The sequence below is a fragment of the Harmonia axyridis genome, chromosome 1 (genome assembly GCF_914767665.1).
Source record: "Harmonia axyridis chromosome 1, icHarAxyr1.1, whole genome shotgun sequence".
NCBI lineage: Eukaryota > Metazoa > Arthropoda > Insecta > Coleoptera > Coccinellidae > Harmonia > Harmonia axyridis.
Genome location: NC_059501.1, coordinates 24,820,957 through 24,836,459, shown reverse-complemented (window position 1 = coordinate 24,836,459; position 15,503 = coordinate 24,820,957). Strand labels below are relative to the sequence as shown.

Genomic DNA, 15,503 nt, shown 5'->3' with positions numbered 1-15,503 from the left:
TGTGTATCAGGTTCTAGTCCTTCGAGAATATTCGATTTCCAGGAATCCGCGAAGAGCTTTGTGGGCGGTACGGCAAAACTCTTATTGGACTAGGGGTGATACTTGGTAATTTCCCCTGATATCGGAGTGGTGCTAAGGGTGTGGCCAGGTACGAAGAAGGGAAGTCGATATTCAGGGGAGGTCAGTAAGTTGCGGTGAGTAGACAGAGTAAGTACCAGCCGGTGGACAGTTCAAGTTAAGTCTAAGTTCAGTCGAGAGTAAGTTCGGTCGGTCAACTTAAGACGTACGACTTAAACACGGTTCGCGGACTGGAACGAGACGAGTCGCGAACGAGTTGAAGACGAGACGATCGAAACTAGAATTAAAGACGAAGACGTGATATTCGGAGACGCTTCGAGTAATTAACACTCAAAGTTAAAGACGAAATTCAGTACCGCATCTACTGTGTTTGTACTGAAATGTGGCTTTGTAAATATATGTATTTAATTAAATAGAGTTTAATCATTACAAACCTAAGCAAACTCACGGAGAAGGAGAGGAAAGGCCAGTTAATCGAATCATACCTCTAGACGATCGATTAACCAAGCCTACATAAATGAGAATATGTTTTCTTTGCAGTAAAAACTTCTCCATTTTGCAGGCTTTCGAATGACATATCAAGTTTTGTGCTAGCCACCTTCCTTCTGCTGTAATATCATGGCTAACATGATGACATTGAAAAAGACGAAAATACTCAAACTTTCCTTTGCTCTATTTCGGTGCTGCTTATGATTGGATATTGAAATAATTCACATTTAAATACTTATTTCTATCATACTCAATGTTTCTTAAATAAATGAATTGAATTTTATTTAATTTTACCGAATAAAGTGATGAAACCAAATAAGTTCAACTGCCGCCTGCTACTAGAAATAGCCATTTATGGAAAAGGGAAAACCCACATGCGACTGTTGTTACCCATTTCCAACATGATTTAAGGGTAAACGTATGTTTGGGACTGATGAGGGGCGAACTTTTTGGTCCAGTAATTCTTCCAGATCGTCTCAACTCTGAAGAATTCAAAAATATTTTCATACAGAACCTACCAGGCATATTCGACCAAATGTCGGAATGTAGCGGAATTAATGAACCAATATTTTGGAATGAGGTGGATCGAAATATATGGTCCAGTGATGGCCACCAGGAAAGTGTACAAAATTCGCGTAGACTCAAGTAGATTTATTGAAAGAATCCACTCGTTGTGTGAACGAATGCGTCAAAAATGTAGGGAACTTCGAAGAGTGAAGAATTCAACAAGAAAAAGATGTGGAAAATGTATTGAACAAAGGAGAGGACATTTTGAACAATTATCTGTTCCGTTCATATTTTTTTGTATTGAATAATCAAATTTGGTTTTTATTTGAAATACTTGTTTGTATTGTATGAAATATTGAGTTTAGCGGAAATTAATAATTTCCATGAGAATTATCTCACTATCCAATCGAAAGAAGCTCTGAAATGGAACAAAGGAAAGTTTGAGTATTTTCGTCTTTTTCATTGTCAACACGTTAGCCATTATATTACAGCAGAAGGAAAGTAGCTAGTACAAAATTTGATATGTCATTCGAAAGCCTGCTAAATGGTTTTTACTACAAAGAAAACATATTCTCATCGATAGTTTTTCATTCATAAAACGATTGGAGAGATACGACTTATTTCGCTCTCTTCAGAATATTTATATTCACCATTTCACCACACTCGTCAGTTAACTCATTTGCCACTCATGACTTCTCATATTAAGGCAAATTTAATGCTCTTTCGGAATATTTGATCAAATTCGATGAGGATGGTGAAATGAATAAGATATAATTGGTTTTATGGAAAAACGTAATAAATTCCGTGAAATCAAGAAATGTTAAATTGAAGAATAACCGCCAATATTTCTACCATCTGTCATATGACATTTTTTATTGCAAATCACTCGTTTAATCTATAAATATATAAATATGAATAAGTTAATTACTAGGGAATAATAACAATCAATCAACTCATCATGAATTCTAGATCTCAAATTTTAAATGGTCATCGAATAAATAAAATATGCAATATTATTTAAGACGACGTCTATATCTTGGAGACGTGAAGAATTTAAGTAATTCTTGTAATAATATATCAAATTCTGCAACTAGGAATTTTGGAGATCTTGCATTCTGCAGTGAAAAGATTGATAAATGTGAAATCATATAAATGGAATCTTCTAAGTTAGACTTATATGTAATGTTAGTCATGTTAATAAGTATTGAATTGAACTCAGTAAAAGTATTCAGGATCAGTAACACCATTATTAGATAAGAAAAAAGAAGAATATATAATGACAGTTATCAAGTTTTCACTTTTTAATATTATAAATTACACTTGCTGCGCAACACAGGTGTTTACAATTGAAAAGTAGAAATATAATAAGTGTCATTTTATTTTCGATTGAAAATGAATTTCCATCAAGTGGGAACCAGTCAATCCAATATATGTAATAAAGAATGTTCTCAAATTTGTATTTTGGAATGTCCTCTGCAATATGACTATATTGAAAAGTATAAATTTTCAGCAACCCAACGAATTCAAAGAGAAGCCAAAGGAAGATTCGAGGAAATTAATGTTGAATTTACTCTTTATATTCGCGTCTTTTTAACACAGGTGGGAAGGCTGTGCACATAATATGAAGCCGTATAACCCAGAAATATATTTTTCACGATTTTTCATGTCATACCCATTCAAACAAAGGGTTTTAAAAGAATTCTTTCAAATACTTCATACATCAAATCTCCTGAATGTTTTACGAATAGTCCCCCAAGAGAAATTCTTGAATACTGAATATTTTACGTTCTTGTTTCTTATCGTCTCGAATTCTACCGTGTCACTGTCCAACAAATCGAAGGAGTTCAGTCTTGAGATCCAGACTCGAAAGAAACTCCATGCAATTTTCAATGTATTTCTCCTTAAAATCACCCCCCTCTCATCCCCACCCTTCCCAATAACACCTGATTAATCGGGAAAAAGTTTGTTCGATACAGCGGTGGAGGCAATCAGGCGGGTGATTCGGTATTGAGAACTTTGAAGAACTTGGAAATGTTCGCCTTTTTTTGCCCTGAAGTTGTCTTGTATAATTATTCAACCTTCGATTAGATCGGATAAGGAATAGGTAGAACTTGGGGATAAGAGTAGGGCTGTATGGAAACGGCAATAATTGATGATTATCGTCAATTGAGAGAACAAACAGAAACTATTCAGAAAGAATTTTTGTTTCTGAAGTATGAATGAGGAAATTACAGGGGAACAGGAGAGTCTTAAGAGGAAACAACACCACGTAGCTGCACAGTTCAAAACGAAATTAGAGATATTTATTTTTGAAATTCACAGATTTTTATGTGATTTTGACATTATTTCCTTCAACAATAATCTACATGGAAGAATGTTAATATTTTCAATTTGCGAATGGAAAATAAAAAAACAGTTTTGGTAACTTTACGTTTTTCGCGAAAAAATTGAAGATATGTACTTTGTACAAAGCACTGATATATTTTTAAATTATTCGTAAAAAAACCTACCAAAAATCATTACAAAAGAGGTGAAACTATAATTTCGTGAAATTCGTCGTATAGTAGCATACTACATATTTGCTTCGAAAAAGGAAATAAGATGAAATGAATGTTCAACTTCTTACACCGTACCAAGTTTGGTCATCGCAGGAGTGCCAGAGGCCAAAAAAATGGGTACCAAAATTTGATTGATACTCGAAAAACAATGTGGTGTTAATCTCTCTTAATGAATCCTGATTAATTCTTGGATTTATCTGAATTGGACAGCTCATTCTTGGTAACTTAGATTTCAGGTAACTTTATAAAAAGCTTGAACATTTAATTTTTTTTCTTTAAGATTATCGAGTAAAACAATTGGGTGCTCGTATCTTTTGCATTCCGTTCTGATAGAGAATTGAAAAGAAAAATTATCCAGAAGCCGCCCCAAATGGCAATAAAATTCGGTAAAGTTTAGCACAGCGAATGTCACAAGCCATAAGTAATTTTTAGTGGCAATTACTCGTGAACAGCACCATCTGGATATTTATGGATATAATGCATAATATGGCGCCTTTGATAGTTTTTGATGTTAATTAAATTTGTCGGTATTTCTTCCTGTTATTGCTCATTCGGTAATTTGAATATCTACACCTGTGATTTTTGTTGATCAAGCTTGAAAAGCCGCCCTTGAGTTTTGGCGCCCTAGGCGACCGCCTACCCTTTCTTCCCTCTAGCGACGGTCCTGAGTAAGACGCTTGAAGACGTGGAATTTTGAATCATCATCAACTCAAAGACGAAATTCGGTACCGTTTAGGATATTGTGAGCAAGGCCTGAATATCTTTTGAAGATTTGAACTATCGATTGATGGATTTTTAAGTAGGTATATTTGTACCTAATTAAAAAGTTTATTAGTATTGTATTATTATATGCATTTTTTAGGGAGCTTGAATATTGTGTGAAATGACGAAATAAATGATCGTGTGATTACTTAACAAGACAATTGAAAAGTCCCCGGTCTACCATAGTAAAACATATTTTCAAAATTCGATTTTATTATTCAACATAGTTGCTTTCGAGGTCGGTACACCGATTATAGCGACCGTTCAACTTTTCGATACCATTTTTGTAGTACGATTTGTCTTTCGCTTCAAAATAGGCCTCAATTTCGGGGATTACTTCTTTATTGACGCTAAATTCCTTTCCAGCGAGCATTCTTTTGAGGTCTGAGAACAGACAAAATTCGCTGGGGCCAAATCTGGCGAATACTGTGGATGCAGAAGCAATTCGAAGCCCAATTCATGCACTTTTGCCATTGTTTTCATTGATTTGTGACACGGCGCATTGTCTTAATGAAACAGCACTTTTTTTCCTCAAATGGAACCGTTTTTCAACGATTTCATACTCTAAACGATCCAATAATGCTATATAATAATCGCTGTCGATGGTCTAGCACATTAAGAGGTAATAAATGAATATTATACCTTGCGCATCTCAGAATACTGTTGCCATTACCTTGCCAGGTGACTGTTGTGATTTTCCTCACTTTGGGTTCGGTTCATCGTGTGCAGTCCACTCAGCTGACTGTCGATTGGACTCCGGGGTGAAATGATGGAGCCATGTTACATCCACTGTCACATATCGATGCAAAAATTCAGGTTTATTGCACATGAACAGCTTCAAACACTGCTCAGAATTATTAACACGTTGTTGCTTTTGATCGATTTTGAGCTCGCGCGGCACCCATTTTGCACATATCTTTTTCATGTTCAAATATTCGTGAATGATATCTTCACAATGTCTGCTATCTCGATCAACTTCACTTTGCGGTCATCAAAAATTATTTTTGAAACTTTTTTGATTTTTTCGTCGGTGACAGCCTCTTTTGGGCGTCCACTGCGTTCGCCGTCTTCGGTGCTCATTTCACCACGTTTCAACTTAGCATACCAATCAATGATGGTTGATTCTTCATTAAGCTGAGATTTTGCTTCAACTGAAGTTTTTCCCTTCAAATGCAAAATATTTTATCAGAACATGATCTTTTTTCAAATGCCAAAATTAGCTACACTCACAACGCAATATCTCAGAAACTAATGGTCGAACTGCTGTCAAATTTGGACACGTATCGTTTGAAGGTTGGTACTAACTAAAAATCATATGAATTTAAGCAATTTATCATAGGAATTTGGACAGAAATAAATAATCAATTATGATTTTGCCAACGTTTCGGAACGTCTTGTTCCTTTTTCAAGGCTGAAAATAAAACATTTATTAATCATAAATAGAAATATTAAAAACTTGATTTCATACCTCATCATACAATTAATAAAATATATATTTGAAATAGTTAGTCAAAATGATGAATAATCAAACGGTTTCGACGTATGTCAGTGAATAGATTAAAAACAAAAATCGGAACTACATATGTTCTGGTGCGATGTATCATTGACACATATTTTCAAATTTAGCCTCGGCTTATTCAACTATTCGAACCAGCAAATACACAGCACAAAAATAAAAACAAACACAAACGCAAGAGGCGAACATCAATCTGGCGACAAACACGAAATTGCTATCCATTAGGTACCGTTATCCTGGATATCATGTAGTCATAAACAGTACTCAAGTTATTTGTATCCTCTTTATAATTTACACTCTTGTTTCTTCTTATGTATATTCAGAATTCAGAATTTTCAAAAGTAGTTTATGGAGGATGCATCTTGGGAACATCTAACGGCGGTAGGACTTATGGAATGAAAACTATTAGAAGAAATAATAGTTGGTCTGATGATTTCCATAGGTTTGGGGTAGAATGGTCAAATGAAAAAATCACGTTGAGTGTCAACGACAATATCTATGGCCATATTTCCCCTCCACAAGGTGGATTTGCTTCTTTGGAGTCACAACTTGGTTTGGAAAATTGTGACAGGTGGAGAAACTCTCATTCAGGAATGGCACAATTTGACAAGGAGATGTACATTACAATCGGAGTTGGAGTTGGCGGATTTAGTTTTCCTGATGGAGATAATAAACCATGGTCAAATGAGAATCCACAAATGCAGAAGAAATTTTACAAGAAGAAATCTCAGTGGCATAGCACTTGGAATGATAAAAGTGTACTAGAAGTTGAACATGTTAAAGTATATGCTCTTTGAAATCCTTTTCTATAGAAATTTGATTAATATGAATATGTAAATTTATAAAAATGTTTTTGTTTGTTAGGCAGCTAACTATATATTATACTGTCTAGTGAATTATGCTTTTTCAGTTATTTTCCTCTTGAATATTGGTAGTCTTAGTAATTGCTTTTTGCAATTTACATTTTAGGAATAATACTATTCCTTTGAAAATTAACTATTTTTCATTATAATCATATCTTTAATAAATTTTTCAGTGATGTGTACTTGCTAGAGCAACTCATTAAAATTAGAAGAAACAGTATATCATTTCAATTAAAAGACGTCTAAAGTAATGTTGTTCTCTATCTAGGATAGTTACATTTTCGAAGTTGAATATGTGTCCCTTTCTATGTGTATGGTGGGTGAGGGCAGTTTTGTTCTCGGCTTCTAAATGTTTTCCATCATTCTTGTGTTGTCTAACCCTATCTTTTAAGTATTGTTTTGTCTGGTGAATTTAATACTAGCTCCGCCATCTGTGCATCAGTGCGGGTAGTTTTCAATTGGCCTAATATGCATAATAAATATAAGATATGAAATCCAACATACTGAGAGTGACTTGCATACCTTGTCGGTATGCAGTTGAGCAGTTACTCCGGAAAAATTCACAACAGTCTCCTGTCTTGAATAACTCCAATAAATATTGAATTCATGGATTTCTTCATCCACGTGTTCCATACCGATGCTGCCAACCGTTAAATATTTAATCGAGGAGCGGATTTCATCCCCGAAGACAGTATTGTATTCCGAGAACGTTTTCTGTTCTCCAAATCAAATCACATTACGTTCAATTTGGCATATTTTCCCGACAGTTCCTCCCTCCCCCCAAACGGGACGTACTTTCTTGTTCAATCAATATAAAATGGGCTTTTATGGCGAGGAAGGAGCTTTCGTCTCCTAAGGATGATCGTATAGCAGTTTGGGTTTCCTCTATAGAACATGTGAGTACGAAGAAGCGAATCAAATGACATCCAGATCGATTAGACCGAATAGCTCATGACGAATTTCACCGAAAACCAGCCAAATGGGAGAACTCCCCGGAGAAATCGAGTAATAGAACCTTCAGGACTTCTGAAAATTCAATTTCGAAGGTGTAGTTTGTTGGAGGTGGACAAACTTGAAGTTTAGAGGGCTTGGCAGAATGCAATAAAGAAGCTTGCGATGGAAGTCATCGTCGACATCTCTCATTTATTTTTGTATGGAGCTGAGAGGTTAGTTAGTTCCACAACGCGAAGGAGGTACTCTAACGATGTAACAGATGTTTGGAGTATCCTTACGGATTCTATGCTATATATCAGATTGTGAAAATACAGGGTGTCCCGAGAAGATTGCGAGAAACGCATACCATGAATGAAAGGCAGTATGGAGGACTCTTATAAAAAGGTTTCAATCGCCTGAGTGCCTTAGTTTGGATATACAAGGGGATGTTAATCTTATTAATGAAATTTAACAGTTCAATAACTCTTGAATTAATCGATCGAATTATTTAAAATTTTGAAGTTTAGTCACCCTTTACTATCGCTATCCTTCAATGTTTCTGAAATGGAATGAATCAGATCCGGACTAGGAAAATTTTAGACTATTTCTCTATTTGGGAATACTAGATCACCCTGTAGGTAAAAATTGAAAATCAATTTCATTCGTTTTCGTAACCGCAAAGAATTAATTCATAATAAAAATTCAAAATCTTTATCGGTAGAATTATTTTGAATTTTACAGTTCGCAAAAAAAAAAAAATTAAATTCTTTGAGGATGGAATCCATAATTCTCGTAATTTTCAGGTATTGGCTCAAGATGATCCAAAATCAGATTCTCGATAAATGTTTGGTGATGGGTCTATATCTTTTCGGCGGTCATTCCAAAAATAAGTAAGTTATATTTTTCCATCGATTTATATGAGGTTTTCACTATTATTCATTTTGAAGGGTTCGTCATTGAAAAAAGGCCTTATTCTTCAATTTTTTTGTAATAGAAAAAACTTAGATGAATTATTTATTGGAGAATAAATATGTATATGCATGATATTACTTTCTGAAGCAAACTTTTTTTTTTCATTAATTTTCACATGAAATATTATACAAGAAATTTTGTGAAATCCTGAAAATGCGGTTTTTATAAAATTGAAAATGAAGAGAAAAAAACGTATTCTGAATTATCGCATGTGGTAGAAGAGGACGGTAAATCAGAGTAACGGTTGAGATTGCTCAAACGTTTTGATTTCCGAATTTCTGGTATTATGGTAGAAAATATTATATATGAATGAAATTTTGTGTTCGGAGAAGGTTCATCATATCAATGAAAAACTGTATTCCAGAAATTATTTCTTTAGATGAAACCATTCATAATCGAAAATTAAATTTTTTCACAACCTGTAGGTACCTTTTCAACTTAGCTGAATTGGAAAATATGTTAAAAGAAGAAAAAATTCTTTTGATCTCCCGGATTCTATCGTTGAACTATATGCACAAGTCAATGACTCACCCCCTTATATGTTCAATATGTTTGAGCAAAATCTTCTCAATGATCAATTATGATAAATTAATTCGATAGACTTGATTTCGACTAAGTTGATTTCCTAAATTTTTCATGCAATATATTGTATCAATTTCAAGTCATCTTATTTATTTTCATTTAAACAATGACTTCATTGTGCTTTGAGATTGAAGCGAACAGGTTCCTATGAATTGGGGCCAATATCGAAAAGGTATTATTCAACACAAATCAGACTCATTGAAAGGTTTCTCTGACTTATATAAAACGAAAGGATGAAACGAGATGAAACCTGTCAGTTACAAACTGTTACGAGATTGGGAATTCATTTCCAATGAATACATTCACAAACAAGGACAGACCTTAGGCTGCAAACGGAAAATTTATGTCGATTGAAATTGATTTATTGTCATGTGTTGTCAACACATAATCTGCAATCTAATGAAGTAATTCACGCACACACAATAAAACTTAAATACTGTTAGATACAATGCATATTTTAGGGTATTGATAGTAGATTTCGCAAAACTTCAATCGTTTGAAGGACTGAATTTAGTTTGAAATCTCTCATATTATTATTAAGGTATAAAAATTAGACGGACTTAGAACGCAGCAAATAATGAAGGTATAGGTTTATTTCTGTAGGATTCAAATTAAGAACATATTTCGCTGTTCATTTATACTACTCTAAAATTATTATAATTGAGTTTTAGCTTACCGTATGTCCTATTGCTGTTATCCAATCACTGAAAAAAAAAATGATCATTATAAGTAGTCATATGCGATTTTGTGAATAAAAATGTCCATTCTGATATTGAATTTAATTGATCCTAATTGGACCTAGCTTTATATATGTTATTCTTTGTATCGAATCATGGAAAAAAATCGAGAAATGAACGCTTCGACATTCATGCATTCATTGGGGAACACAGATGTAATGCAATATGTTGACTTTGCGATTTTCAAAATTATGTATTACAAAAATTATAATCTTTTTTATGGAACAAATCAGTGAGTTTTTTTGAAACAGCCATACGATGGCGAAAATTGAAAGAATCGCTCTAGCGATAATACCTAGCGAGAAGGTAGTGTACCGGGTTTTTCACCATAATTTGACCCCCCCTTTAACTTTGTTACTAAAAGAGGTACAAAAAAATATTTTCAACAAAAGTTTCACGAAATCCACTAGTGTTTTATAAAATGATTTCACAAATGAAATATATACAGAGTGGGCAACATATTGATTGCAACTTCATTTTTTAAATGGAACACCCTGTATATTTTTCTATATTTGACTAGCTCTTTTTGCCCTGATTTCGAATATATAACATATGTTTAGCATATCTCTCTTATTCTGAGTACCACAGAGTTTCAAATTTTAAGAACCACCTGGCATGCTCAGTAATCAGTTTTCAAGTGGTAGGTTGCGATAACTCAAAATGCCATTTTTGAGTTATCTCGTTGGCAACGATATGTTTTTCACTAAAATAAATTGGAATTCGATGATTTGGATACAACTACATATATTCTCTCCTTGTAGCGTTCATATTTTAATTTTTCTTCACATAAAGAGAATATATTTCAAATTTTTCCGCTTCTGTGTTGTGCATATTCGATGAATATTTTCATTCAATGACGAACGTATGTCATATATCATTGCCAACTCAAAAAAGGGCATTTTGAATAATCGCAGCCTTTGAAAACTGATTACCTATAGCTTGCCAGGTGGTTCTTGAAACTGGAAACTCTGTAGAACTCAGAATAAGAGGGATAGGCCAAACATATGTTATATTTTCGAAATCAGGGGAAAAAGAGCTGAACAAATATAGAAAAATATACAGGGTGTTCCATTCGAAAAAATTAAGTTGCAGTCAATATGTTGTCCACTCGGTATATATTTCGTTTTGTAAAATTATTTTAAACAACATTAGTCGATTTCGTGAAACTTTTGTAGAAAACATTTTTTTGTATCTCCTTCAGAAACAAAGTTAAAGGGGGGTCAAATTATGGTGAAAAACCCGGTACATCTAAAAGCCCCTATCTTACTTTTCTGTGGTATGCCTCGGTTGACCGGTTGGTCTTCTTCGTGTTCCTCTATCTTCATTCGCCCCTACACGACATACATACAATACAATCACTGCAGTAACTAACACGATGTCCAATTTCGCGAAAGGAAGAATCAACATTTTGATATGCAACAATTCCACTCATGTCAATTTTGGCATTTTGTTACGCATAACAGAGCTGACTTCTCCTATGAGGCAGTGCCTTATCAAATGAATTCTGGAAATTTTACGTTTTAATCAAAGTAATATCTACGCTCAATCTCACGGATTTTTGTATATTCATCTCAATTCCTTTTCAATAAGTGAACGGTTCGAGGCTTTCATCACACGCTTCCTTGTCTAGCGTGTTATCCACTTGGACACGATTAGAAATCGAGAATATTCCTACGCTTTTGAAGGCGGCTTGTAATAATAGATTTGAGGCATGCCTCGATCCTTAGTCGTATTTTCGAAACGGCCAAGGGGCGACCTGCAATTATTCTGCACCATTCAGATTAATCGGGAAGACAATGTAAATGTTCAAGTAGTTGAAACATTGTTAATACATTGACCTTTTTTCGAAAATAATCTCAAAGGTTATGATGTTAGAAAATGTCAGCCTAATAAATTAACAATAAAGAGTTCAACTTTATTGTGTATAAGACCAAAATTTTTCCTTCATCATTAGAATTACACTATGAGTTTTGCTGAAATAAGTATAACTTTAATTAAATTATTTTATTCAATTCAACAAGTTAAAGTTTTTTCCCAATCCTCACAGGATATTCTTCATATTATCATCAATTATAAATTTATTATAATGATTATTATGCAACTGACAAAGTAAATTTAACTCGATAAACTTGAAAAATATAAGTTTATCGAAATAATAGATAATTATTTTTTTTCTGATGTGTCTCACCATCTTATATCGTCACAAGCCTACACTAACGCATTCTTATGACTAAAAACAAGTCGACAGCTAGGGAGTAACTAAAAATAACTGTACTACTCTTGTTTGACCATTTTCTTCACAAAAAAAAAATGACAAAAATCTCTGTTTATGCAAGCTGAAACGTTGATATCGTTGTCATAGAATTCTTAATACTTATGTGGTTTTTCTGTTCCCAAAGTTATTCCTTCTGGATGTTACGCTTCTAATGTCACTGAGTACACAGGATGATTCTGAAAATGATTTCTTTAAAATACTCGAAGGAATAACCTCTTGACTTTTTGCCTCATGTTTACCTCACGCAAATTTTAATTGTATCCATCAACTGAACAAATGAATATTATTATTATTTATTGAAAGCAATTTTAACAAATAATCCATTGGTGAGAAATTTTCATCAGTCACGTGTTTATAGTAGATATCCAATCTCGGATTTCGTTTCATATTATCACTACTATTAACAACAATACATTATGCTATGCTATAATCAGTCTCTTCATGAACATCTTCGTCAAAACCTCCATTGAGTCAGTGGCATATTCTATCCCTGCGGTTTCGCCTCATTAAAGCTGAAATGAACCGCCCATTATTATTCTGGTGAATAGTTACTAGCTTCCCTAATTATATTAGAGGAGCGCTCAGGTGCTCTAAGAACCGCTTCACATTGTCCTACCTCAGCATCAGAATCAACGCAACCTGTCTCTGCTTATGTATTCAAGTTTGTATTTCGACAAATATTCATGTGAATGAGGATTTCGAATAGTTTTTTAACGATATCGAGCTACGAATAAGTTAAATTTTTAGATTCTGATCGAAAGGGTGGAGAATGACATTGAAAAATTGTTGTGAGAGTAAGTAAATGGCAGAGCAAGACAAGTCAGTCGCTGATCCCGATCAACAAGTAGACAGACCATGATAAGAAAACAGAATTTGAAAATTGGAATAATTATTCCAAAGAAGAATAAAAACATAATATAAGTATTCTGATACATTTAATAGCTAATCTTCCTGCATGGATGAATTGGTACAGTAAAATGAAATAAAAGCATTTTTTCAGAATTTATGTTATAGAAATGAATGTAGGATCCAGTCCTTGTTTCCTGTAAATAATTGACATGGTCAATAGGATGCTTGTAGACCTATTGCTTTCTTCAAACGTCGAGGGCATGACAGTTTCAATGAATTTACAGAGAACGAATGGCTATTGTATATAACATAGAAAGGAAGCGTTAATTCTTCGAGGTGTCGAAGATGTGTCATGTCGGTTGTAAATCTTAAGAGATTTACTGGGGGTTGGGTACCGGATGTCACATCTGCGTATCGAGTGCTGGTCCTTCGAGAATATTCGATTTCCAGGAATCCGCGAAGAGCTTTGTGTGGGCGGAACGGCAAAACTCTTATTGGACTAGGGGTGGTACTTGGTACTTTCCCCCGATATCGGAGGGATGTTGAGGGTGTGGCCAAGTCGGAAGAAGGGAAGTCGATAGCCAGGAGAGACGGTTCTGAGTAAATTCCAGCCAGTAGAGAGTTCAAGTTAAGTCTAGGTCGAGTTAAGACTAGGTTCGGTCGGTCAAGACTTAAGAAGTTCGACGTAAGATGGTTCGCGAGTTAGAATAAGACGAGTCGCGAACAAGTTAGAGACGAGACTACCAAAAACTTGAAATACGACGAAGACGTGATAATCGAAAATGTTTCGAGTAATAACCACTCCACTTGAAGACGAAATTCAGGACCGTAGTGAGAAACTTGTAATTAAGACGTAATTAAGATCTTCTCAATACTGAGTTTGTACTGTATAAGTGTGGCTTTGTTAATAGATGTAAATAATTCAAAAGAGTTTAATTATTACAAATTCGACAAAGTCACGAAAGGCAGGTAATCGAATCATACCTCTAGACGATCGATTAACCAAGCCTACATGAATATGTTTGAATTTCTTCAAAAAACTAATTGTTCATACTTATTTTTGCTGTAAAGTAAATACACTCACGGTTAACATTTTTCGAGGTTGGTTACGTAATTGTGTCCAAAATGTGATATCTAATTTCAAAACAATTCACTGTTTGATCATGTATAGCTCTATATTGATATTTCAATCTGCGTGTTAGGTACAACATTCAGTATGTGCTGAAGGTTATAAAGTGAAAAGAAAAATAAAACAACCCTATATGAAACTTCAATAAGTCCCGGTTCTAACCAGCGAAAACATATTGCTTTTTCAAAAATTCGACTTTATTCATCAATTTATTCGCATTTCAAAGTGATATATGTTGTTTTCCAACGCTCTCTCGAATACCATTTCTGTGGAAACCTTAATCTTTGTTCCCAAAAAAAACTTCAATATATTAATCTTTTATTTATTAGGGCCCTTTTTATGTTTTATTGTTGATGGAGCACCGAAAGCCATTGCTTCGATCGAAAAATACTTCTTTCATCAAAAACAGTTTTCAACGAAACTCGTTATTATCCATTTATCGAACAACAACAACTAAATTGTCACTTCAATATCTCTATTATGTTTCAAAATTTTTTCTCACATTTTTTGAAGCTTTATACTAAAAGTAGGGGAGCCATATGTGCGCCAAGCCCGGGACTTATTGGAGAGGGTATTAGCTGAATTTAATATATTATTTATTTCATTTGTTGAGGAATTTCGGAGTATCATCTCATCTTTTAAGGTGAATTCAAGATAATGATTATTCGAAACGTCGACGAAGTTCAACTGGGTTTGATTCAACTATTTCATAATAGTCCAATTTCATTTACAGTATCTCATCTCCCAAATCATCAGCAGAATGTAGAAAACATGGCTACATTCCAGCTGATTTATCCATTGATCTCCTAAGAATAATATTTGACCACATTACATACAGTACTGACTTTCATCCTAAAATATTATTGGTTTGCTCTACTAATGACTAGTCGACAACTTCTTTAAATGACGTGTCAATAGACATTTCAGAACAAGATACAAAACTATCTTAATTTCTACCGAATTATGAAGTTTAATTAACGCTTTTAATCCGGATCCACGCACTTCAGCTTAGTCGGGGCACGATATTCATCAAGATGAATCACAAAGGTATCGCAGTCTTATTCAGAACTAACGAAAAAAGTACTACCATAAGGAACTCTTCAACGCTGTCATGATAACATGAAAATATTGTTTCCGTACCTAGAGCACGTTTTTATGAAGGTAATAGTGAAAATACTATGCTGCATGCTCAAAGCAACTACCTCTTAAAAGATTATGAATATTTTCACATCACAGTATTTTCATTATTTTCG

The 15,503-nt window shown here is 34.1% G+C and overlaps 1 protein-coding gene across 1 annotated transcript in view; it reads right to left on the bottom strand.

Moving 5' to 3' along the window:
* Positions 1-15,503, bottom strand: part of LOC123681658 — a 75,523-nt gene that overhangs the window by 29,806 nt on the left and 30,214 nt on the right. The window contains exon 4 of the mRNA XM_045619927.1: positions 9,937-9,964. Within this exon, the coding sequence (XP_045475883.1) occupies positions 9,937-9,964 (28 nt within the window). The remainder of the gene's footprint in view (positions 1-9,936; positions 9,965-15,503) is intronic.